Source organism: Colletotrichum tamarilloi, assembly GCF_030869305.1.
Source record: "Colletotrichum tamarilloi strain Tom-12 chromosome Unknown Scaffold_30.1, whole genome shotgun sequence".
Classification (NCBI taxonomy): domain Eukaryota; kingdom Fungi; phylum Ascomycota; class Sordariomycetes; order Glomerellales; family Glomerellaceae; genus Colletotrichum; species Colletotrichum tamarilloi.
The window spans coordinates 335,217-359,297 of NW_026849413.1; the positions used below are offsets into that span (position 1 = coordinate 335,217).

The 24,081-nt window shown below is 53.7% G+C and overlaps 12 protein-coding genes across 12 annotated transcripts; 9 read left to right on the forward strand and 3 right to left on the reverse strand.

The window, feature by feature from the left end:
• Positions 1 to 311: 311 nt before the first annotated feature.
• On the forward strand, positions 312 to 1,211 carry CTAM01_08586 (transcription initiation factor IIE subunit beta; the record flags this gene model as incomplete). Its single annotated transcript, XM_060524606.1, has 1 exon — positions 312 to 1,211. One exon carries the CDS (start codon positions 312 to 314, stop codon positions 1,209 to 1,211), a length of 900 nt encoding a protein of 299 aa, XP_060380825.1.
• A 534-nt stretch (positions 1,212 to 1,745) lies between these two features.
• Positions 1,746 to 2,675, reverse strand: CTAM01_08587 (DSBA-like thioredoxin domain-containing protein; the record flags this gene model as incomplete). The annotated part of the gene is made up of 2 exons (XM_060524607.1): positions 1,746 to 2,233; positions 2,507 to 2,675. 2 exons carry the CDS (start codon positions 2,673 to 2,675, stop codon positions 1,746 to 1,748), a joined length of 657 nt encoding a protein of 218 aa, XP_060380826.1.
• A 2,485-nt stretch (positions 2,676 to 5,160) lies between these two features.
• Positions 5,161 to 5,397, forward strand: CTAM01_08588 (uncharacterized protein; the record flags this gene model as incomplete). The annotated part of the gene is made up of 2 exons (XM_060524608.1): positions 5,161 to 5,307; positions 5,359 to 5,397. The coding sequence occupies 2 exons, from the start codon at positions 5,161 to 5,163 to the stop codon at positions 5,395 to 5,397; spliced, it is 186 nt and encodes a 61-aa protein (XP_060380827.1).
• Positions 5,398 to 5,984: 587 nt separating this feature from the next.
• On the reverse strand, positions 5,985 to 7,768 carry CTAM01_08589 (uncharacterized protein; the record flags this gene model as incomplete). Its single annotated transcript, XM_060524609.1, has 3 exons — positions 5,985 to 6,752; positions 6,805 to 6,944; positions 6,997 to 7,768. 3 exons carry the CDS (start codon positions 7,766 to 7,768, stop codon positions 5,985 to 5,987), a joined length of 1,680 nt encoding a protein of 559 aa, XP_060380828.1.
• Positions 7,769 to 12,789: 5,021 nt separating this feature from the next.
• On the forward strand, positions 12,790 to 13,014 carry CTAM01_08590 (uncharacterized protein; the record flags this gene model as incomplete). The annotated part of the gene is made up of 1 exon (XM_060524610.1): positions 12,790 to 13,014. The coding sequence occupies one exon, from the start codon at positions 12,790 to 12,792 to the stop codon at positions 13,012 to 13,014; it is 225 nt and encodes a 74-aa protein (XP_060380829.1).
• Positions 13,015 to 13,966: 952 nt separating this feature from the next.
• Positions 13,967 to 14,319, reverse strand: CTAM01_08591 (uncharacterized protein; the record flags this gene model as incomplete). Its single annotated transcript, XM_060524611.1, has 2 exons — positions 13,967 to 14,043; positions 14,139 to 14,319. 2 exons carry the CDS (start codon positions 14,317 to 14,319, stop codon positions 13,967 to 13,969), a joined length of 258 nt encoding a protein of 85 aa, XP_060380830.1.
• Positions 14,320 to 14,597: 278 nt separating this feature from the next.
• CTAM01_08592 (uncharacterized protein) lies at positions 14,598 to 14,756 on the forward strand (the record flags this gene model as incomplete). Its single annotated transcript, XM_060524612.1, has 1 exon — positions 14,598 to 14,756. One exon carries the CDS (start codon positions 14,598 to 14,600, stop codon positions 14,754 to 14,756), a length of 159 nt encoding a protein of 52 aa, XP_060380831.1.
• A 1,685-nt stretch (positions 14,757 to 16,441) lies between these two features.
• On the forward strand, positions 16,442 to 16,738 carry CTAM01_08593 (uncharacterized protein; the record flags this gene model as incomplete). The annotated part of the gene is made up of 1 exon (XM_060524613.1): positions 16,442 to 16,738. The coding sequence occupies one exon, from the start codon at positions 16,442 to 16,444 to the stop codon at positions 16,736 to 16,738; it is 297 nt and encodes a 98-aa protein (XP_060380832.1).
• A 352-nt stretch (positions 16,739 to 17,090) lies between these two features.
• Positions 17,091 to 18,249, forward strand: CTAM01_08594 (uncharacterized protein; the record flags this gene model as incomplete). The annotated part of the gene is made up of 2 exons (XM_060524614.1): positions 17,091 to 17,314; positions 18,042 to 18,249. 2 exons carry the CDS (start codon positions 17,091 to 17,093, stop codon positions 18,247 to 18,249), a joined length of 432 nt encoding a protein of 143 aa, XP_060380833.1.
• A 1-nt stretch (position 18,250) lies between these two features.
• CTAM01_08595 (uncharacterized protein) lies at positions 18,251 to 18,733 on the forward strand (the record flags this gene model as incomplete). The annotated part of the gene is made up of 2 exons (XM_060524615.1): positions 18,251 to 18,603; positions 18,637 to 18,733. The coding sequence occupies 2 exons, from the start codon at positions 18,251 to 18,253 to the stop codon at positions 18,731 to 18,733; spliced, it is 450 nt and encodes a 149-aa protein (XP_060380834.1).
• Positions 18,734 to 19,653: 920 nt separating this feature from the next.
• CTAM01_08596 (uncharacterized protein) lies at positions 19,654 to 20,076 on the forward strand (the record flags this gene model as incomplete). The annotated part of the gene is made up of 1 exon (XM_060524616.1): positions 19,654 to 20,076. One exon carries the CDS (start codon positions 19,654 to 19,656, stop codon positions 20,074 to 20,076), a length of 423 nt encoding a protein of 140 aa, XP_060380835.1.
• Positions 20,077 to 22,745: 2,669 nt separating this feature from the next.
• Positions 22,746 to 24,070, forward strand: CTAM01_08597 (uncharacterized protein; the record flags this gene model as incomplete). The annotated part of the gene is made up of 3 exons (XM_060524617.1): positions 22,746 to 23,065; positions 23,150 to 23,897; positions 23,990 to 24,070. 3 exons carry the CDS (start codon positions 22,746 to 22,748, stop codon positions 24,068 to 24,070), a joined length of 1,149 nt encoding a protein of 382 aa, XP_060380836.1.
• Between the last annotated feature and the right edge of the window lie 11 nt (positions 24,071 to 24,081).

Genomic DNA, 24,081 nt, shown 5'->3' on the forward strand with positions numbered 1-24,081 from the left:
GGATTGACACGAGGGATTCTGATACGGTCGAGACGAAGGAAGAAGAATTGAGAGGGTTTCTTCTGGCAGCATCTCCTTGCGGGAAGGCGGCCTTCGTCGTGGTAGCTTTTGAGCTGAGATACGCCAAATCCTCACTATATCGATCACCTCCCGGCCAGTCACGTCGTAAATCAGCCCACGACTCTAGCTCCTTGCGCCAGGCTCTGGATAGTACCTCTTTCTGACGCCACTACGAACGTCCCGCAAGGAAGGCCACGAGCTTCCGAAAGATCATCTCCTACGGCATCGAATACCCCCCACTATTGCCCATCATGTCTTCCCTTCTTGAAAAGCAGAAGGCTATGTTCAGCAGCTCGCTGGCCTCGGCCGCGAGTAAGCTGCAATCCAAGAGCACATCTCTTGCGCCGCCGTCACCCTCCCCGTCCGTCAGCAGCATGGCGTCAGCATCCAAGAACGACACCACCGCATCGGGCAAGCGGAAGCGCGACCCCAACGCAATTGTGTACTCGCAGCCTCAGAACACTAGTTTTGGTCAGGAGGTCTTTACACAGATGCAGTATGCGCTGGAGTGGCTCAAGGGCAAGGACGAGCCCAAGACGGCGACCGAAATCTTTGACCACTTGGGCCAGACCCGCAGCACCGACAAGCACAAGCAGCAGCTGGTGGAGGGCATGCGGCGGCACCCGCGTATTCAGTGGGTGCCCGATCCGAAGATGTCCGAGCAGACATGGCGGACGGGCACGTACGTCCACCGGCCCATTATCCCCGGGGTCAAGGACAAGATGACGCTCCTGCGGCACCTGCAAAGCAAGCGGGACGCCGAGGGGACCAACGTCAAGGACCTCAAGGACGGGTGGCCCGACTGCGACCAGGCACTGATGGAGCTGGAGCGCGAGCACAAGATCCTGATCGTCAAGACCAAGAAGGAGCAGCACCCACGCGCCATCTGGCTCGACGACGCGACGCTGCACCACCACGTCGACGACGAGTTCAAGCGCATGTGGAACGTTGTCGAGGTCCCCTCCACCGACGACATTGTCAAGAAGCTTGTTTCCGTGGGCCAGAAGCCGGCCAGCGCCGACCCCAGCACGATCAAAAAGGTCGACTCCAAGAAGCAACAGAAGAAACGGGCTGTTAGGCGCACCGGCAAGACGACTAATACGCATATGGAGCATCTGCTCAAGGATTACAGCCACATGGTGAAGCGGTAGACGCGAGCTACCTAGTGTTTATATACAGGGAAATGCATTTTCGAAACGGCGTTTTGGGTTCGGACGGCGGAGAGAGACGACGAACGGACGGACAAACTTCATTTAGCAAAGACCTGGGACAGGCATTGCTGTCCTTTTTCCGTGTCAGTTCTTTTTCCCTTATAGACGGATGGGCAGGTTCATAGTGGGCCTTTGTGCCGCAGTTGATGCAGAGAACAAGCATTTCACTTATGCAGGAGGCAGAGAACTAAGAAAGTTACACCCCCAAAACGAAGAACAGAAGAATGATAAATATCCAACATTACTACATTCTTTGATGCCGTGCTATGGGAAATGATGTTATTGCCACCGCCATGCCATGTCGCTGAAAAGTCAACAAGAGAATAAAACAAGAAGCCGAACGAACAGACATGACATGCCTCCCACCCCGTCCTCTCCCTTTCTCACATCATCCTCATTCCTCTCAACATGGCTCGATAGAGGAAAGGAAAACCCCCCTTAACAGAGAAGGAAAACAAAACACCACCAAGAAACTCAACACCCTTCCGTAACCCGCTCAAAAACCCTCAAAAACACATCCGGCTCCTGATTCCCACCAACCCTCCACCTCCTTTGCACCGTAAACGTCGGCACCCCCGTGACCCCCGCCTTCCTCGCGTCCATGACCTCCTCGTCGACGACTTCCCCCGCGCGATCGCTATCGAGCGCGGCCTCGACGTCGGACTCCTTCAGCCCCGCCGCCTCGACGGCCGTCTTGACGAGGTAGGCGCGGTCCGAGATGTCTGCGCCGAGTTCAAAGTGGCCCCTGAAGAGCGCCTCGAGGAGGGCGTCTTGGGCCGCGGGACCGCGGGAGACGAGGGCGAGGCGCAGGAGTTTGTGTGACTGGCGCGAGTTGCCGGTGCGGCCTGTGACGTTTAGGGCGATGCCGGTTTGGGTGCAGGCGGAGGTGATGCGGGATAGGGCGGCGGGGAGGTCGCCTGCTAGGGAGAAGCGGGTTGTGTACATTTCGCGTTTGTCGTAGCCTTTTTGAGGTTGTGTTAGGAGGAAAACTGCTTGTTTGTGTTCTTATTCTCATGGGTGTGGTGTTGGAGCTGTGAAATAAGTTGGCGGTTGATGTGAAAGGATGAGGAAGGGGGGATGTGAGGGTGTCATTGGGTTTTTGGTGTAAGTGGGAGTGAGGGAACATGAGAGAGAGATTTTTCCTCTGCGACAAAAGGATATGAAGCGGAAGACATGCTCTAAAATGCAGGGAAAACAGACAGTGAAGAGTAATGGAGAAGACGAAAACAACGTACCGGTGCTCTTCAACGCCGGGCTCAGATAGAACGGCTTCCAGACGACCTCGAACTCGGCGGTAGGGTCCACGGCGCGGTATTGTGAGATTGCGCGGTCGAGGTTCCTCTTGCCGACGTAGCACCACGGACATAGCAGGTCCGTGACGGCCTCGATTTTGATGACCGTCATTCTTTAATTATCTCGATAGATGGCTACCTTTGTTGTTGTGTTGTCGTTGAGTTTTGCCTTATACTGACGAAGGGGGTTTTATGTGATGACGGTGAATGATGGGCGATGAGGTTGGCCGCGTGGTGTGTAGTATTCGTCAAGGATATGCCGTACGATGGTAGACCGCTGGGGGAAAAACAAATATGATGAGATTGTCGATTATGAAAATGGAATCACTTGGCTGTTCGAATCTGATGAGTAAACGAGTGATGAGAAAAAGACACCAAGGCGTCGTTTATGCCTTCTGTCGTGGTTTCTCGGCACCCGCCAAGGGCGTGTTTTGGGCGAGTTTGTGTAAGCCACAGAGGGTCGGTCCAGTTTGTCAACCCAAGGTCGAAGGTTGGACTTGACAGCGCCCGGGTTCAAAAAATAAACTCTGTCGGGGAACAACCACCGGACGTGTGTGGATTTTGGGATCAAACTGAACTTGCTGCACCCTTCTGGAAATCTTCGGGAACGTCAAGGGTAACAAAGGTACAGCGAGTAGGGGAGAGAAGGGGGGAAGAGAAAGAATAGAAGAAGGTGTGGGTATTAGAGTTTCCTTTCCACAAACTGCGCCAACTTTGTCAGAAGTTGCGGCGATCTGGCGGATATATAATAGGTTGTTTGCGCCGTGGACTCCCCGTCATCTCATGGCTTTGCACCACCAGTCTAATCCCACATTGTTGGCATATGGTGTGCATGTGTTTGCGTATGGGTGGTGGTGGTGGGCGCGTGGGTTGGGTAGGGGGGAAAATCTTGGAAACGAGGCAGGAAGACCAAAGTACCCTGCTAAGCTTGCCTACTTGGAATCAAAGACGCAAGGTCCAAGGAACGAAAGTATCGAAATGAATACTAATCAACGGGCCCGTAGCTTGCTCAGCGCGGCTGGGTGATTGATAAACTAATAAACGTCGCTCCCAAGGAAACGCGAGAGAGAGCGAGGACGGACCACTTTTCCCCCTTCCTTGTGTTGTCTTCTCTCAAATGTGTCACCCTTCGGGCGAACAGTAAGAGAAGACTGGGAAAAATAATACATAATCCTTTCCTTCGTACTTCCTCTCCTGATACACACCCACAACCTCGTACTCTTGTCTTTCTCTTTTTTCTCGACTACTAATCCAAAGAAGAATGACCAATTTCTCCGGCGCGCGCGCGCTCTCCCCACCTAAGCAGCCCGAAACCCGAGGTGCTTGGAAAAAGGACCGTCACGACATCATCACCTCTTGTTCATAACGTTATGACTAGAAAAAAGAACCATCAAAGAACCCGAGATGTCTCGCACCAGGCTTTTCGGATTCAACACTGGAAGTGTCAGATCCCACCGCATCCCGCCGGCTTCCCCCCCCTCACTCTGAACCATGGACAAGACTTTCGCAAGGCCACTCAATTACAAGTTCACTAATCATCTCCCACACGGCTCACCACAAAAGTCGGAAAGGCGCAAGTTTGATTTGAATCCGGGACTCGGGGCAACAAACGCCATGTGCCTCGCCTCCCACCCCCGGGAATTTTTGATTTTCTGATTATATCATCATTTCTGATTACATCCAAACGTGAACAGACAAAAGTACAAAGTATGGAGATGAGAAAGGCGACGTGAGAGGGAGAAAAAACAGGAATCGCCTCGGACTCGTTTCGTGAACCTCGGCGGTTCGGTTCGGGTACTGGTCCACATACATTACCGCCAACCATTTTCTTCGCTACTATCGTCGCATTGCCTGGACTTTTGGTTCACTCTCTCCTAGTCTATCGACTTTGTTATTTTCCCCTTCAGTTGCTGCACTCTCATCCGTCTCAATCTCACGCAGAGGCAGGCATCTTTTGGTTAAATGGCACCGATGGATGATAACCACTTTGGGGTAAGTATTTTGACAGGGTAGTAGGCCTCGAGTCTTGGTCATGCCGTAACGAAAGTCGGCCAAGAAACCTCTTACATGACACCGAGCGGGACCCTTCACACAAGAACCACCCGCTGCCTGCCACATTGCACCCTCCCAAGTGATTCATATGTCGCTCAATACCTTAGCTCCATTCTCACCATTGCAACTACCATTGTTGCTGCTGCTACTATTGCTATTGCCACTGTTACTACTATGATCGTTATCATCTTTCTTCATGTTTCATGTGTTCCTTGAAGAGCACGCCTTCAACAGCGCAGTAACGTAATCATTATTATGGCATGGGTTGCAACGAGGGGCAATTGACCGACATCTACTTTGTCACTCAATTACCTTCCATAAAGGCTTCATTGAACACATGTTCTCCATCTCAGAAAGAAAGAATGCGTGCTGAGTAAGAGACAGCGATGATGATTTTAAGTGTGAGTGCGTACGTGTGTACACGAGCAAATATAAATAGAGTATGTTCAATGAACATCTACCAATCATTCCACAACACCAACTCAACTTTCCACAAAACATGACAATGAATGCGCAACGCACATCCTGTTCGCCTTGTAACACTTATGTACGAAGTTTGCGACATTTTTTGCGGCTGGGAATCAACCAACCGCCAAGTGCAGCGTGCGTTAAGTAGTGGGACACACACGCCAACCCCGGATCGCCCTCCAACGGGATCTAGATTAAATCCCACCTCCACTGATGATGCACAGGTAAGCCGCACGCGGCAAGCAGATATGCACGCGCACACTGACCATCATGAGATCGGTCCTCAAGCTCTCCCGGTCGCCTTACGGCTCTAGCTCCGTCATCTTCAGCATTTTTGTAATGCAGGAGGAAAAACATGCAAGCATCAGTAACAAGTTGAACGATTGAGGAGAGAAACAGATTGCTACGCGCATTCGTTGTCTAGTACAGAGTACAGTGTTGCATACAAAACATTGCATATCAGAAAAAAAAAAAAGGCACGTTCCTTTCTCGAGCGAGTCTCCGCCAATTCCGTCGGCGTGCTGCTCAAGCGCACGCCATGTCCTGTCTGGGAACTCCTCCCAACCTTTTTTGCCTCCAGCCAATGCCCATGGAGACCCAGCCATCATGAAGTGTGTGTGCTTCCCGCCAGTCTATGATAACAAAAGAAAAGGCGGTTGTAAAACAAACCGGATGACTGCCCGCCCCTTGGTATCTTCCTGACCTTGTCCCGGTGCAGCCCGCAATATTAAAGTTGTATGTTATTTACCGTCCCCACCCTTGCCATGCACAAACTTTTCGTACCGCAAAAAGAAGAAGAAGATGAATCCACACCAAGGAAATCTTTCTGGCCATCTGCATTCCTAGTAATCCCAAAAGACTCAAGGAGTGACTGCTGGCGATAGTGTTACATGTGCCGTCCCTAGTGAGCACCTGCCCACAGCTCGCCTTGACGGCCCTTAATATCATAGGCTCCAGCAGGGGGCTCAGTGCTCTGAGGGCGGCGGACCTGAGCTGGGTTGCCGTAAAACATCTGACCACCAAGCGAAGGCGCAGAGGGGTAGGCATCGGGATCGGGGTAGGTGTAGCCACCACCGTTGCTGCTGTGCGAGGGCGACGGCACGTGCGATGGAGACTGCCATCCGACGGAACCCATGTGAGGGCTACCGCCAGCACTGCCGGGGCCAGAGTGCTGCTCGACGCTGGGCTCGAGTGTCGGAGGCGGTCCATAGCTGGTGGGGTGCGAGGTAGGTCGCATACCAGTGTTGTAACCTCCAGAAGATGTCGATGCCGGGCTGCCAACATGCATGTCTCGCTGAAGGTGAACCGGGAGTGAGCTGTTGCCCATGTACTGGAACTCGGAGTTGGCACGGTGCATGCTGTCGGCACTGGGGGACATCGAAAGGGTGCGCTGGCCAGGCGAAGGCGTGGTAAGAGGCGATCCACGGTTGGACATGGCATCTCCATCAGAACGAGTCGTGTTCGGCTTGCCAGTGGCTCCACGAGCCGCCAGAGCAGCAGCGGTAGCCGCAGCGGCCTCCTCTACTGTACCAGTGTGGTGGTTTTGATGTCTGGTCAGGGTAGTACGGCGAGTGAACGTCTTCTGACAATCGGCATACGGGCACTTGTACGGACGCTTGCCGGAGTGGATACGACGGTGGCGGGCCAGAGAACTGCTGTCGCTGAAAGGCTAAGGCATTTATTAGCACAAGACAGGATTCCTCGTTGGAGAGTCAGCTTACCTTGCCACAGCGCTCACACATGTGAGGCTTCTCTCCGGTGTGGACTCGCTGATGGACAGTGAGAGCAGATCGCTGGATGAACTGCTTTCCGCAATTGGGGAAGTCGCAAACGTGAGGGCGGATTCCGCTGTGGATGCGTTCTGGAAGTAAAGGTTAGAGATGGAATTTCATAGATCAGCATACATAACGTACCGTGACGGGCAAGATCACTTCGGCGAGCAAAGCCCTTGCCGCATGTGCTGCACGGATAAGCCTTGGTGGGCTGCTGAGGTGCCTGCTGCTCGGGTGCCTTGTATTGAGGCATGCCCTGAGACATATCATGCTGAGGGATTCCGGGCAGGATTACAGGGCCGGGTCCCATATGGGAGACAGGCATCTGCATCTGCATCGGAGCGCCGACCATGGCACTGGGTGAAGGGTAGGAACGCGGGACGCCTTCCATTGTGTGACGGGAGTGTTGGGAGTATTCGGAGCCGTGGGGAGAACCGGCACGGTCCATCGGTGGTTCGGGCATGTTTCTCGCGGTGAGTTGGGGGAGTTGATGCATTTGACGTTCGGGAGTAGTTCCGTTGTGAATGTGTTGCATAGCGGCGGCACCTCTTTGATTCATCAAGTTGCCAATGTCCATTACCTCGCCTGGAATAGGCGACCTCATATTACGGCGAAGAAAATCGCTAGCAATAGTCGGGATCCCTGCGTGGATAGCCAGCTTGAGATATGTTTTCGGACGACTCTCCGCGTCAGGCGAAGGTGACTTTGAGTTTATAAAGACTGCGCTGTCTAGAGAGAAGGTAGTTAGCGTGATAATCTTCCGAGGGGCGAAGACTCTGAATATTGGAGGTGCGTGACGGCGAGTTTTTTGGGGGCAGCACATCGCCACGGGTGGGAGCGTTTGAGCAGCGTCCACAGGCAGGGTTGTGTAGAGTTCTCCAGGGCGGGGGTAGCCTGAGTTGGGCTGTGGCATGACTAGGTGTGCCAGGAGTACCCGGCGGCGGGCTATTTGAATCAGACTGACGGGTTTCGCTCGCAGGCTTACCTTGTGCGGATGATGGATGAAATCCGGGACAGACCGATCACAGATCACAGACCAGTATGTTGCTCGTTCTCGAAGACTAGGCTTGAGCTTCGCCTGGACCGTACTGAAGAATTGACGATGTGATGATCAATCGGATCTCTAACCGGAATGCTCGTTTGATCGGTTGTGTTTTTGGTGATCCGAGATATATAGCGATCTCCAGCGTCGTCAAAACTCAGTATCGTGACGTGGCGCAATAGAAAATTTTGTCTGTCGAAGGCACAGCCCACCACATATACGCCGGGAAGTCACGGGGTCAAGACGTGTGCTGATCGCTTGTCGTATTTGAGGAAAGGATGGGGATGCCTTTCTTTCGGATATGCGTGATTGAGCCGACGGGTGACGGGAAAGGAGAATGAGAGGGATAGTCAAGGTATAGAGGGCGGCTCAGTCAATATGATCTAGATGACGCGCCACTAGTTAGTGATCTCGTCGGCACCTAACAGTAGACAATCGAGAGAAAAGGTTGATGTGGCATGCACAGCAGAGCATGTGCGAAAGCCAAAGGATGAGTAAAGAGGAAGAAAAAAAAAGGACTGGTGCCTCCGGACCGAGGGCTTGACCAGTTGTGTCGAGAGAGATGGGTGGGTGTTTGTCAAAGTTCGCGTGTAGGAGGTCTCGGACGAGAGATGAGGTAACAGGGGCCAAGAAACCTTGATCGGGGGTGCAGACGGTCCGGCAGGGTTAGGGAAGGAAAAGTGGGTCAATGAGGAAAAGCGCGGGAAAAATTGCTGAAGCAGCACCTGGCATGAGAAGCCAGGGCAGCCACAGCCAGGAGGCGCGGCAGGTGTAGGTGCAGGGTACGTATCGTTTGTGCAGCAACCGGCCAACAAGCCCGTCGACACAGCCACAAGAATGGAAGACGCGGTGACAAAACACTTTCGGTTGACTAACGAGCGGAAGCAAGGTGAAGCCAATAATAAAACAACAAGTGGTGGTTTAAAGAGGGTGAAAGGGAAGCCTCGGTCTGGGACTCGACATTGGCCTCGAAGCGTAATGACGAGGAGTAGACGGCAAGGGATGGCGTACCGGTATGCGAATGCAAAATGAGGATAGGGATAGATGAAAGGAAAAAACATGAAGCTTCGACTTACTGCAGAGAGTGAGAGCAATGGGTATCTCAAGGATGACTATCGGTAGGCGTAGGGGAGTTTCTTTTCTGGGGATTGGAGATGGGAACGTTGCCCGTCGCAAGGAAATGGAGGAATGGGACAAAAATGAAGAAGAAAAAAGAAAGCACGGTTGACCTGAGTTTTGTCGGTGCTGCAGAGGCAGAGGAAGGGTATGAATATGTATGGAGAAGGAAGTCAAGGTGAGAGGAGGGAGCAAGGTGGTGGTGTAAGGTCGGCCCTTGGCTTTTTGGCGTTTGGGTTGCGAGTTGGCGCGTTGGCGCTGGCGTTGGCGTTGGCGTGCAAAGGGTCGAGTGAGGGTCGAGGGTCGAGGGTTGTGTGTGCGTTGTATGGGAAAGAGCAAGGGGGAAAGGTGAAGGGAAAAGAAGCTGTGACGCAGCAAGCGGAGCGCAGACAGGGACGGACGGACGGGGTTCGGCAGGTGTTATAAAAATGTCAACCACGGAGACGATCCTTTTAGTGAGACCGGGGGGGAGATGGAAGAAAGGAAGGAATAATGGAAGGAAGGGGGGAGGGGTGTGCGATGTACCTAGGGGCACGGCACGCACAGCACACGCAGTACGGATACAGCTTGCTGTTACTGGGCCTGTCCGTATTGCTGCTCCTGGCCCCTACTCCTGTTCCTGCACCTGAGGGACTGGTGTGGTTTGCGTAGTAAAACGGATCGGTGAGAAAAAAAGAATGGGGTCGATACGTCGAGTCGTCGAGTCGAGTCGGTACACAAAGTATCCGTACGGTAAGGTATGTATGACTGGTTTGGCTTTTGCGTTGTAGTAGCTTGCTGGATGGGTGGGATGGATGGATCGAAAGAGGGCTGGCGTCGGAATCCTTATTAATCTTATGAATCGAACAATGTCGTTCGGATACGCAGGTACGAAAAGAGGTAGACGGATCAGACTATGGATATGAGAAATTGGAAAGAAAAAAAAAAGAGGAAAGAGGACAGCGTGTAATATGAGTTTCTTGCATGCAAATTGGGCGAACATGTACCTTTGCTGCTTGACCCATTGCTCACACCACGCAACCACGCCTATCAGTACCTACCTTACACACATCTCTCACAAACCTCTGATACCAACCGTCTCTATTCGTAAGGTACAGACGATGTCCTCACACATCACACTCACACATGGACTTGCGCACACACGCAAAACGCACGTATCGTCAGTCTTGGAACAAGAAGAGAGGGTACATGACATGTCGAGAACCAGAGAGCGCACCCTCCCCCCAAGTCAGGTCAAGTGAGATCCCAAGTGCGGAAGCTTGGTGAATTGAAACGAACGGTTTAGCTGGGACAACTGGGGGCCATTGACGCTGAAGCAGGAACGAACGGGGGTGCGAGGTAAGGTACAGAAGTACATGGGTACGAAGGTACAAGGAGACGTCCAAATGGAACACACTTCACGCTCAGCACTTTTGCAAGGCACTTGGATACTTGGGTACTTAGGTAGCACATGGAGACAGACAGCCATCATGCTAAGGTAAGGTACCGCAGCACCCACCTAGAGGTCATGAGGTACTTTCTAGGTCGGGTCGGGCTGGTGTTGCCGCATGGAAAGAGCAACGACACATGAACCGATTATGGGTAGGTACGAGGGTGCGTGCGGCCTGCCCCCTTCCAGGTTTCCCTTGTTGTCTTGGAGCTCTCCACTCGCCCCTGCACTGCTGGTGTACCTACCTTCCTCGCCCTTTTCTCTCTCTTTCTGCGTCGCCCCATGTCCTACTGCGTAAGGTACTCCCTCTCTTTCCCATCCTCTCCCTCTCCTACCTTACCTTGGCCGGCACCGGCTGTGACGATGTTCAAAATATCGAGGTACCTTGAAGTGTGCCTGCCACCGACTGCTCTTGCCGTACCTTGCCGATGCACGGTGTACACAGAACAGACAGTGCGAGGCCGATCTTGTCTCTTCGGCAAGTGGAAGGGGGCTCCAGTGCTCAGCTTCCCTGCCTCTGCTCCACACTGCTGGGCCTGCTCAACCTGGAGTCGGCGGCGATCGTCTCTGTGCTGCCGGTTGGGCCACCGCCGACCTCCAGGGGCTGTGACCATCTTACGAGCTCTACCTAACTATGCGTGAAGCAACCGTTTATTCTGCGCCTCCCATTTCCCATGCATCTCTTATGGATACCTTAGAAGAAGAGAGAAAGTGACGGCATCAACTTCCCCTGGACAGATTTGCAAGGCAACGCTAGACGCAGCGGCTTGCCAAGGTAATTGACTTGAATGGCAAGTGTCAGTGGCCAGAAAGAGACACTGCCTTGCTCCTGCCCCTGATGCCTCTCAACACATGTACATCGTGTGCCTTTTCCATACAACAGGAGAAGAAGTACCTATCACGACACCGCACCTTCTTCACTGTGAAGTACAGAGTAAAACACTCGTACGGATATGAAGCGACAACTCCATTCAACGTCCTGCTATGTTTTCCCCCCATCCGATATGCCTCCTGTTCTGCTTCTTCTCAAGCTGTCTTCTGCCAAAGCCCTGCGGCTGACTTTTTGTACTGGGGTGCCATCGACAGTTTGCGGCTGACAGCTTGCCAACGCCGACGGAGCATCACAAGGCCACTGCCCTCGAGTCTCAACACCATCAACACAACTGACAAATGGGCCCTCGACAATGCAGACAAACATCACGCTCGTTGTCAGACCAATCTGCACGCAATGCATCATCAATGGACGAAAAGGGGAATAGGGGACCATCTTTCATCACTCGAATCCGCTACCGCTGTCACCTCCGCTGCTCATCATCATCACCCTCAGCCCGCCGCCATGCAGACGCAAAGTAATACTGTACGAATGCATCCAACTCTCAAACTTCTTCGACCCCCTTCTTTTCTTCCATCCTTCCACTCAGCTCAGGGGTGCCTCGCCAAATCGACAGGCCTTGCTGCGTACCTTACCTTACCGATACCTCTCGGATGCACACAGTATGCCTCCGGCTGCCTGGCAGCTGCTCTCGCCTAACACAGACCCCAGCAATGCTATTTGGCTTTCTCTCGTTTTGCCTCGTCATCATCAAACAATCGGGTTATTTCTGCCATCATCTCCACCCCGGTAGTGGGTCGCTCCTCTCCCACTCAGGAGCGAGAATGGCACATCCAATTTACCTTTCGCAACCCCACATACAAAACCTACGATAGGGCGGACCAGGGGCTTGGGTGCTCGCATGTGTTTCCTTTGCCTCGAGAGTCGAGAGTCGAGAGTCAGTTCTTGCCTCCCCTCAAATCGCTTTTCCTCCGGTCCAGCACTCGGCCAAGCTGTGTGGCAACCTAGAGAACTCACTCTTGCGTTGCTTTCTTTCGAATTCGATCAACCACGTTGGGTCAATGATGAAAGACAAAATGTCTTCGTCCTCTTAGCCAGACACGTATCAACCATTGTTCATTCGGCACCACACGCGAATATGCTGCCCGCCTATCGATGACTACGTCCGCAAGCAAGCATCTACGGAGTGCTCCGTATGAGCCGCTACCCAGCAGCACTCAAAGCTCATCAGATAAGCTAGACTTGGCGGTGCTTTGACCCTGCGCCGGACGAATGTTCCAAAGCTTCCATTTGGTCACTGCCCTTCTCGATTGGGCAGTCACCGTTGGCGCTGGCCGAGCACCCTCGAGCGTACGCTGTCAATGAGGACAGACAGAGTGTGGTCAAAGCCACTCCATTTCGCAACGCCATTGCGCTGCAGTACAGATACAACAATACGGGTTCCAATACTGACTATACAACTGCCCATCCACTACAAAGTACCTCGCGAGTCCAAATATCCACCCTTGCTCTCCCATGGCGAAAATTACAGATGGAACACTGATGGTTGACCGCACCTCTTCTCACCACTCATCTCCCACGCATCACACTCATCAAGAGAACCCGCGACCTAGCCGCCTCAGATGCTGTCGCCTCCCTCTTGTTTGCGTTGACTTCCTCTTGGCGGCCGCTTCTACAAGTTCCATTAATCATGCCGGGCTGCAATGTTACGGCAACGAGGTGCAGAGTGCCATCCAATGAACGCTCGGACACCTCCAAATTTGCTACTACCCTCAGAGCACGTATCAAAGTCGCGAAACAAAGTTACGCTGGAGCTGTTTGAACGACCCCCTGCTTGTTATTTCTTGCCCATTCCTATCCGGCTCTTGTCACTGACGTTTAGCGCACAGCCAGGTTTTACGCCGTATGGATGCCTTAGCATGGCCAATCTCGATCCAAGGGCCCTGTAAAAGGTGCGAGGGTGCGACAGTACAAGGTGCAGGGACTCCCGGCTGCTCCGCCATACCAAAGATTCAAAGGGGCATGGTCGTGGAAGGGCTCCATTGCTTCTGGAAAAGATTGGCTGTTTGCCAAAAACTCTGTGGACAGCCGTGTCGATGTCGATGCAGAGGCCCGACAATCAGGCACAAGCGGCTCGAGGTTGACAAGATGGTTTGGCTGATGCCGTCACCGTTGTCATGTGCCCAAATTATTGGAACCGGGGTCTGCCCACGGCTCTTGGGATGACAAACAGATTGGCACATCGGAAGAGAGACAGAAGGACAACAGTTGAATAACTTGCAATGGGTTCTTTCTCAACGTCCTCGATGGTTGTCGTACCGCTTGCTACCCCTCAGTTTTCGTCTTTATTCTTAACTGAATATCTCGGAAACCTTTGGCGACTCTGTGCGTCTCTGGCCCTGTATCCGTATGTCTTTTTCAAAGTAACAAGATGCCACATCGACTTTCTCGAGCTCCAAGGGTGAATATTTCTACACGCTAACGTTCGGTAGCGTAGGGAATAATTAAAAACCAGAGTCGAGTGACGCGACGGCCGTACTCGAATAATTTCTCCTCGGATTGGTTATCCTTGACCGAAGCCCTGCATTGGCATCACCTAACACGGGCAAGCTCATAACAAATATGCATGGCTTGCGATGTCCTCATAGTTGTCACGCGTAAAGGTACAACAACGACGACGACGACGACGACATCAAGACGCAGGTACCGTCTGTTTAGCGACGACCTTCATGTCCCAGGACTCTACCACTCTTAGGGCCGCCCTTTGCGCTAAGGACAAATGAACATCAGAGCTAGGGAGCAATGGCCAAAAAGGGGTGTTGCCAGCATCTCTGACCGAAACCCACAGGGATGTGAGCACAAACCTGGCGCAAAGTTGAGTGCGTGGGGAGGCCTAGTGGCCCTCGCATGCAGCCAGGAGATTGATGCTAGGCCTAGCGGGGAAGGTTTCCAGAACTCTTCTAGAAGGCATCGACGGCGTGTGAGCCGCCGTGGAATTACAGCTGCGTCAAAGGGATGGGCTGCGCCGCCGTCTCGCTGCTTCATCTGCGACGAGGGTGGGGTGCTCGATGTCAATCTATCCCTGGAAGGCCTCTTTCTTCTCTCCACTCCTTCTGGAATACTTCGAGAAGGTTGGATGAATACAGGCCCCCCCCGGGTAATTGGCCGACGAGCACAAGATTACACGGACTTTCTGCTGCACAAGGCAAGGCCCCAGAGCCAGGCACCTTGTGTCGTATCAGCCTTGAACCGGGGGGCACTCGCGCGCGCAGACTGGGGGCCCGTCTCCCACTGGCCCATTGGCTTTACCGTTATTGGGATCCATGGCAAAGGGGCGTGTGTCAAGAACGGGCCTTGAGGCCTCAAACACGCCGTTGACAGCGCGCCGAGGGCTTTGGACGTATGTTTGTCGCCCTGGCCGCCCGTTCGAATGCTCGCATGGCTGCCTTGACTTACGAACGGGACAGCCGGCTGCAGAGTAGGGTTGGATGTTGAAGGACTGGACGATTTGCGATGCAGTCAGGCTCGCCGCATGACCAGCGTCAAGCATCAGGCGCCAGAGCACTCACGAAAAGACACCAGACTGGCAGATAGGACCTTGTCGACCACAGTCAAGGTGATGTCCTGCGGCTCTGTTCCCGAAAGCTCAGACTGATTGAAAGGCCCATTGACGGCCGGCCCTCTGCGGATTATTGCACACAGTACCCGTACCCGCCTCGTCAGGGCTCAGCTCAGGCACGGGCGCATCACGGCATCTCCCAGACTCCCACGGCTGAAGCAACCCACGGCTTATTACAACCGTCATGCATGGTCCATGGGGTGGTCCAGGTGACAAGGTCTTTGGACTAGCGAGCCTCAGCGGAGATTGCCGCAGGCGACTTTGAATAACGATTGTCTGTGCGAGCCGTCCAACTACGGTTACAGACAGCCCAATCTGTCGAAGCTCACGAGCTTTTGGTGGCATTGACCCCTAGTCCCCCCAACCTCTTGACCGCAAAGAGGTAGGAGACCTAGCGCACGACTGTGAGTAGATCAATCGACGTGGCACGGACGATTCAAGATTAAGAACAGGCGCAAAAGCAGATGAGCGAAGCGGTCAGCCAGAGGCAGGAGACTCTGCTGAGGTGTGCTGTCAAACGATTAGGTGACAAGGTACGGATATACAGAGTACCGTGCCTCACCTCAGCTTAGTGCTCTGTAGTTTGGGTGAGGTGAGTTGGTTGCGGGCAGTCTGCAACCAAATTGGTGCATCGCGCCTCGTCCCAAACGGCAAACATGAGCTAAATCGTGTGTGTACGACTCAGTCTGCGAGGCGTGTCGGGACAATCTGTTTCAGAAGATATGCCCAGATTGGTCGCCATGCACTAGTGGTGACGAATACAGGTTGAGTGTATCTCGCATGTTTGCCAGCTGATGGAATTGGGATCCAGGTCGAGTCTTGGGCGGTAACGAGTTGGATCCGACTCCATGCTCTCTGTGCTTGCGCATCGGCATGCAGATTGCCGTTGCATCATCAGCAGCAACGCGGGCATCAACACAACCCCTGACCACTTTACAATCTATCAAGCACTCGACCATGTCAACACGGGGAGCTCAAGGACCGACGCTAAAGCGAGATGCCTCACTTCTAGCGCAAATAGCCGTCGCTAGACACATCGGCAGCGGCTGGCAAGGGATGGAAGATTGGCGTGCGCCAACCGCCTGAGCTTGGAGGCTTGAACAGCTTCCATGATTGTTCCATGCAGGATTCTTTTCTATTCATCCTTCCATGGAGGATCACTTACGATTGTGCTACGCGACCCCTGGGCTTACTACGGCCAAGTTTGTTCTCTGGCTCAACGGCGTTCAAGGTTCCTCGCCAGCAGCCAGCGATGCCTTTGGTAGCGGGAGAATTGTCTACTCTCAGGTAAGGGCGCTCATGTTTCCTTTGAATCTGTGTCTATACTGAACAATGGAGGATCCTCGACAGTCCAAGTCACTCAGGCAGCATGCAGTCCGCACACTGTAAAACCATGACCGGACAGTGTGTCCAACTGTACGAACACGTCTAGCGCTCTCGACCGCTGGGTGGACAGCTGCGGGGTGCTTGCTCCCGCAGTGGCTTGACCGTGTCCTGTTGCTGGCCTCCTTCGATACAGCGAGATTCAGCGGGATCTAGCTTCATGCCATGGGGCTATGGCCAGTGCCTGCCCCTTGCCTAGCAAGTTCTGTTCCATTTACACCTCGTCAGCTGCGGCCGGCAGGTGGTGCTTTTTACCCCGTGATGCGAAGTTGCGAACAGAGGGAGGCACTTGCAGGCCAAGCGCAAATGGCCTCTGCTCTTCCCTTTCCCTATACTCCGCAGATTGTACTGGTATCTGTGTCTGTATCCATATTGTCCTCTCACGGTCTCACCCCATTGACCAAACCCAAACAACTTCCCATGCTCATGGATTCCTTGTCTGATACTTACCAGTCTTTTTAGCCTTGGCAGGCCTTGTCATGCTAGCAGCTTCGGTGAGGGCCGCGAAACCGAAGATCACGTCTATTTCCGTCCATTCTTTTTGTATCCGTACGTCTATTTCCTCAGGCGCCAAGAAGCAATAGGTATCGCGGTCGTCGACGACGGTTCAACGCATAAGTTCGCTCGAAGTAGCAAGACGGTTCTCGGACTCTGAAAATTGGCCCTTAACGATTCGACATCGAAGCCAGTGATGCGCGCCGACACCCTGCAATCGGGCCTCCCTCACTCACGGATATACGCGTGACACGGAACGACCTGACGTCCGTCACCACCCTTCAATGCAAGAGAAAAAAGATACCCGTCTTCTAGCCAGATGTCTCCCGTGCCGCACTGGGGACCGTCGGGCCTGGCACAGCAGACGAACACTGGGCCTGATCACCACCACGATCAGCGGATGACCCATCACATCTACCGTACCCAAATCAATGCCCCGTTCAGAATCGCCCCCAATCACCCAGGTATCCGTCTAGACTACGGAGTACAGAGCGGTGTATCTTCAATTGATGCGGCAGAGACTTCAATAAAGGCCAAGCCTCGGTCAGTCTGACGTCCACCCAGGGGAATGTATTGTGGCGGATACACATGTCAGCCAACTGGATGCGTCCCGCCTGCGAGCTAGTCAGGATAAAAAAATTTCAGACATTCACCACGAGGGTATAACCAATAGTTGCGCCCCAGGCCCTCAATCGCAGCCACTGCGAGCAGCAGTTTGAGTACCTAATCTCTCTCCATCAACGGACGCTCCGTCGAGATACTTTCGTCCATTTCCGCAGACAACCACCTTATTTTTTTTTTCTCGATCTGGGCATGAAACGCCCGTGCCGAATCGTGGCCTTTGGGAATCTCGACCACTGTCAGTTGCAACAACAACCCGTCCCTTCATTGGCACGACACGGGGAGGCGCTAGCTTCGCCTTGCGTTGCTTGCCTTGCCTGGCATCAACCAGGCGAGGGCGATGAGTTACAACGTCAGGTCAAGGCTCACTGGCTCAGGAGTCGGGGAGTGCCAGACAAGGCTCCGGCAGTTGAAGGGATGTGCATGTTAAATCTCGTTAGACCCACTCACACGAGGAGACTGCGTCTGTTAGCTAAACTTAGCTGAGTGGGATGAACTGAATCCGAGATGACCGCCGGCCGGCTGTGTTACGCTGTCTTCGTGTGTTCCTTGAAGGGCACAGTTGCACTCGAGAGCTGTCAACCGCTCATGGCCAGGCCTTCATCAATGCTTGCTCCATGAGGGTTTGATGGCTATCGTCAAATTATAGGGTCGCAAAGTTCAACATTATGGCCCGCCCGTTGGCCGTTCTGATCCCCAGCAGCCACCACCATCAAGAACAACGGAGCCACCCCAGACAGAAGCGCACACTCCTCTTCGCTGGGAAGACGGTGATGCATGGACACTTTCCTCCCCGGGTACACAATGCCTCAACGATCAAAGTCCAGGATTCGTCAACCATAATGGGCAACCCTTGACATGCTTTTCTGCTGGACCACTCTGCGGCGGTACCGGCATTTCCGCTGTTCCACTATCATCCTGGCAGCAAGGCAAAAGGTCGACCGACACACCAGAATTGTCCAAATCCACTGGTATTCAGCAGCTACATCCGTAACCGTACAGTTACAAAGCACTTTCATGAGGCCGCGGCAAAGGCCTGGCACCCCAGTAATGATCCCTTCGTACAAAGCCATCTTGCAGGTGGGAGGACAACCCGTCGCGGGCAAAACGCAAAGAAAAAGTTACAGGGCAGAGATCGGCAGGCAACGCGTCCAACTTTTGCCGCTCGGGGATGGAAACGTCACGCTGGCTGCACACACACACACACGCACACACGCGTCTGATTCTTTTTCCTTTTCTTCCATCTGGCTTCTGGAAGGTATCGACGGCGCCGCCGCCGCCGCCACCACCTCCCATAGAAGTCGCCTGTTGACGAGTCCCGGCCGGACTGGAGGCTGTTGACCTCCACCTTGGGCAGCATTGGGCTCTCAACAACGGTCATCTCAACCTTCGTCTCTTCGTCCCGTCCAGGTGCACGGGGGGCGAATTGATCGCTGAAGCATCTTCAAATTCTGAAACCACCATCAAAGGTTCATTCCGGCCGAATGGCGAGAACTGAGTCAAGAATCCTCAAACTTCACAGGTTGAGCCGCTTGCTCCACACCCTCATCGGGGCCGACGGCCGCTGGGAGATACCCACCTCCCTCTTCCAGCTCATGGTACGAATATAGTTTGCTCTCTGTCGTAAGCGTGGTGCAGCGGTCATCAGACTTGCCAGTAGTCCTTGGAATCAACAGGCAAAAAGAGAAAAAGAACAAAAAAAGGACGTTGAATCGATATGATTCCATGCCAGGATTGAGCTGCTGAATCCCTCCGGATTTTCAAATACGAGGCTATCATACCTACGCAGACAACCTAGAATGCGACCCATCTGTGCTGTTCAGGTGAATAAAGCCTCAAATGTCGATTATCAAGCTTTGCCTCGCTCCATCAGCCTTGCCTTTGACTTGCGAGCGAGCGTCGTAGCGTCTCTCATGGGCCTTGCGTAACGGTACGGGCTCCAGCGGGGAGATCCATGACGATGGCTCAGCTAGAAAGGCTGCCTGATCTAGCCTGACTCTGCGCGGTTTGGCCGCTCAACAGGGAACCTCGATCTTGCGGGAGCGATGCCGACCCCGGTCAGCTTGGGTCGCGTCCGTCTGGCTGGAATCATCGACATCCGACACCATGGTTCACCCGTAATTACCGAGTAATTCGATCAGTCGGATGAGCGAGTCTGGGGGCGCTCAAACCACCCGAAACCTGCAAGAAAACACACTCGATGCGCTTTGTGCCTACAGCCCTTCGACGTCGCCAGACGAAGGGCATGTTTGTGTTCGAGAATGAGGACCCGGCCGCAGGACTCGTTGTTCCGAGGCGCGTGCGGCAGAAACGTTGGCCCTTCCGCACCAGGCTGTGCCACCTTCATGCTTGGATCAGGTTCCAGGGTTTGGCTTGACGTTGCCGAGCGGCCGTGGGCATCTGCCAATTCTCCGAGGCCCGCTGTGACGGTCCAACGAAGGTTCCGGGGACATCCTCACCAAAGCACTGAGCTCAGTCAGGGCTGCATTTCGATATTCTTTGCCCGGTTTCCTCGTCGCTCAAGGAGTCGTTTGACGACGAATCAGCTTCCCGTGGTGCGGTTTCCCAGTCAGACCAGCAGGTGTTGCAAGTCACCCGCCAGACAAGTCCCCGATGTGGCTAGAAAAGGCGAGACATCTGCACTGGGGTCAACCGCAGCTCCGCCAATAAGCAAGACCCCGTAACCCCTAACATGCCCCCTTGATGGGATAACGCGAACTGGCCCAGGCGGTTCAAGTGCATCATCAGTCCTTGGCCATGAAGGAGCATTCTCATCTTTGAGTCGTGTCTCCAGGCCGGTCTCAACCGGACAAACGATAAGCTTGGGGACTTGCAGCCACCCAGGGTTACATTCCGCGGTCGATCTCCACGACCGCAAAGACCATCAAGAGGCCTTGCGTTGCTCGTCATCTCCCTACGGATACTAGGCGGACCGCTCCGTAAAGCCAACCCGGAGCCGGTGCGTAGTGCCCAAGGACGGCCCAGAAACACACAGACCAATCGTGCCGAGTAAACGTGTTGCGGCCGGACAGGATTGACCACATCCGTATGAAAGGGGCACCTGGACCTCGTCAACTTGGCTTTGGAGAGGCTGCAATTGACACTACATGCCTATCGATTGCTTTGGCCTGCCGTTCTTGAAATGGAGGCCTGATACGTTGCATCAAAACCACATGTGAGAAACCTACTGATAGATCCGCGGTGCATAGGGGACGGGAAATGAGGCGTTGAGACAGTCGAAGCTCGGTGAAGATGCGCTTTTTAATTAATACGATAACTCATCCCCCTTCTGAACGGGGAGAATCACGCGAGATAGCCAGTCATATCTGCGACATTGAGACCCACGAAACCCACCTCCCCGGTTATAAAGTCTCGAGAGATGAGCCCGACGTCTTTCATCCGGGGAGCGATGTGCACCTTTTGACCTACGTGGATGGCAGGTTAGGTTGACCGAGCTTATGGGCATGGCTGTCAAATGTGCGGGATGTCAGCCCGATTCGACAGTGTCTCGATCAATCAGCCGCGGGGTCGCGTCGGATTCGTCCATTTGTCTTGACCGAGGAAAGGATATCGGCCGGCGGCCATCCATCCTACCCATTCTCCCAGCAGGCCAGCGAGCCAGCGCATATGCGAGAGTGTTTCTTGCGCCATTCGGATCCAAAACTCATTCTCGCCCCATCATGACCTCTTGTGAAGTGGAATCTCGCCATACTTATTTATCCGCTGCATAGGCAAACTGCAGGACCAATTAACCAGGTGCCGCGTCTTTGCCCCGAGAAACCAACATGCAGGCCCAGCAACATTGTAATGTTTGTGGGTGTCAGTGGGAAAGCGCACAATGGCCAGCGTTTGTGACCCAACAATAGGAAAGCAGAAGTGCGGAACTTCGGTCGTGCTACCCGCCTCCGCATGATCTACGCCGCCGAGCTCTTTACCTTTTCTCTCCGACGACCCCCGAAACGGCCCCGGTCCTCACTCCTTTTTCGCGTTGACTGCAACCCCCGCGTTGCGGCGTCGGTGGCCACCACCACCGCCCCTTGTCCAACCACACACCTTTGGTCTTTTTCTTGTTTCTTTTGGAACGCCTTCGTTGTCTTGTCTTTCCCCCTGAGTTGGGTTGATTTGGTCCCATCCAACCGGTCAAGGAACCAAAAAAAGGTGACGTTTCCGAGAAAGAGGGTGACGCCCTTGGCGCAGGATGGAGGAGGAATGAGACAAGAGGAGGGCCGCGCCGGACCTAGCGTGGCCCTGTCATTGAAATGTCAAGGCTGTCAAATGAGCCTGGCTAACTGGGTTTGCCCAAGCATGAATAGGAGAGACGTCTCATCGGGAAACGTACCCGTCCACGACCACGATGAGGCGTGGATTCCACATCTCACCGACGATCGACGGGCTGGAGAAAAGGTAGGTGGTTAGGTACCTTTGGGCGTTGCATTCTTGTTTGCCTGTCTGACTTTTCTGTTTGGGCTGTTCAGCTGCTCAAGCTGCTGAAACCCTTTTAACCTCTTTTCGCAGTCGGCGATCGAGTAACGTCAAGGCCAAGGCCAAGGGTGGGGGTTGCTTGGGATCACTTGGTGTAAGTCAGGGATTTGGCACTTTGTCTTGAATCGTCAGTGGTATTTCTACGTGCCTGCATCATTCTCCTTCTCCTCGTGGCTACCACCCAACCAGAGAGAGAGCGAGGGCCGAGTGGGATATGGCTTCATGTGGACAGACACCACCGCCTACCTCGCTCGGCGCGCTTGTGCACATATATGTTTGCCAGGGGAGAGGCGTAAGGAGAAACCTCCCATGCCCACCCCTCCCCTCCCCATCCACTCACATATCGCAGGTCTTATAATGAGGATGAGATGAGATGAAGGGGACAGGGGGTTCAGTGTGGGTTTAAGGGAAGGGAAGGTGCAGAAAAACGTGAATAACGGCATGCTCTTGATGACGAGTGATTCAGGAGTTCTTCTCTGGGGTGGCAGAAACGTTGCCTCAGTCGAAGAGGGAGATTATGTATAAAAGCCATCGACTGGGACCTCCATCGTTTGAGCTTCTTCCCTTTTTACGAACACTCATCAACTTCTACTCTACCACCTACACAAAAGTCAAACTATTCCTGTCCATTGTCATTGCCATTACTTTCACACATTTTGAACCACCCGTTTCCTCACCGACATTCGAACCCACGTCATTCTCGTCGGGAAAGAACGGGAGAAACGTCAACCAAGACGGCAACCTGCAGTACCAAAGCCAACAACCCCCCTTTCAAATCTCCAATCCACCTCAAGTCACAAGAAACAAGAAAGGAAAGAGAAAAGAGCAAAGAGAAAAGAAGAAAAAAAAAACAATGGCATCCCAATCAAAAATGGTCAACATGCCCGCTCACGGCAGCGTGCTCGACATTGGCGGCGGAAGCATGTCCTCCGCCATCCTTGAGGACCTCCAGCGCGTCTTCGCCGTGGCCGCCAAGCACGAGAATACCGGTATTGGCGGCAGCGTCGAGGTCCCAACCATGCCCGACGAGCTGCTGTACAACGATGAAGGGCTGGCCATCTGGGCAGAAGTCATCTTCACCCCCGAGTTCTATCAGACCCGCGACGAGATGGTCTTGTTCGAGAAGAATAGCGAGGAGATGGCGACCGTTTACATTCCCAACGACGCTACCATGATTGACTTGGGAGCTGGGTAAGATTACTCCCTCCCTTGTTTATATTTTATATGTTAGGGTAATGATTACTTGCTGATTGATTTTCTTTTCTTCGTCTACAGTGACATGCGCAAGGTCAACTTCCTCCTAAAAGAACTTGCCAAGCACGGCCGCAACGCCACGTACCTCGCCCTCGACATCTCGAACCACTCCCTCACCTGCAACCTCGGGGCCCTTGCCCCTGAGCACGCGGCCGGCAGCGTCCGCATGGCAGGCCTTTGGGGTGACTTCAAGGCAGGCCTCGCCTTCTGTGACGACATTCCTTCTCCTAGAGTCTTCCTCTCTCTGGGCTCCGTCCTCTTCAACGACCCTTGGAAAAAGGCTGTCACCTCGCTCCGTGAGTGGGCTGCCCTCATGCGCCCAGACGACCTCATCCTCGCCGGCATGGACGGCCACGACGTCACCTCGACCAAGGTCTGGGCTGCTTACCACACCCACCCCGCCCTGTTCGAGAAATTCTTCCATAATGGATTCAAGCACGCCAATGTCCTCCTTGGTGAGGATGTCTTCAAGCCCGAGGAATGGGATATCTGTGGTGAAATCGAGGAGGATGAGAAGCGCCATCGCTTCTTCCTCAAGGCAAAGCGCGATGTTGTTGCCGAGAAAGAGGGCAAGACGCTGAAGCAGGGTCTCGAAATCGACTGGTTCGACGCTCACAAGCGCAACGAGGAGGACGTTCACAACATGTGCGCCGAGGCGGGCCTCGAAGTCGTCAAGTCGTGGGCTATTGAGGGTTCCGACATGCGACAGTACCTCATACGCACTGCTGCCATTGAGAACTCCATTGACGAGACGGATAGTGCCATCTACGTACGCGGGGAGTAAACCATTCTCGGTAGCTAGACAGGCACACTGTATGTACATAGAGGTAGATGTGTGGTCCTGGTTCTGATCTCTCATAGTGTGAGGATGGGGAATTCTTTCGGAGGCGGATGGACGACTCAAAACATGACGAGATGACGGAAGCGCACTCGATTCTTTAGAGGTACGATAG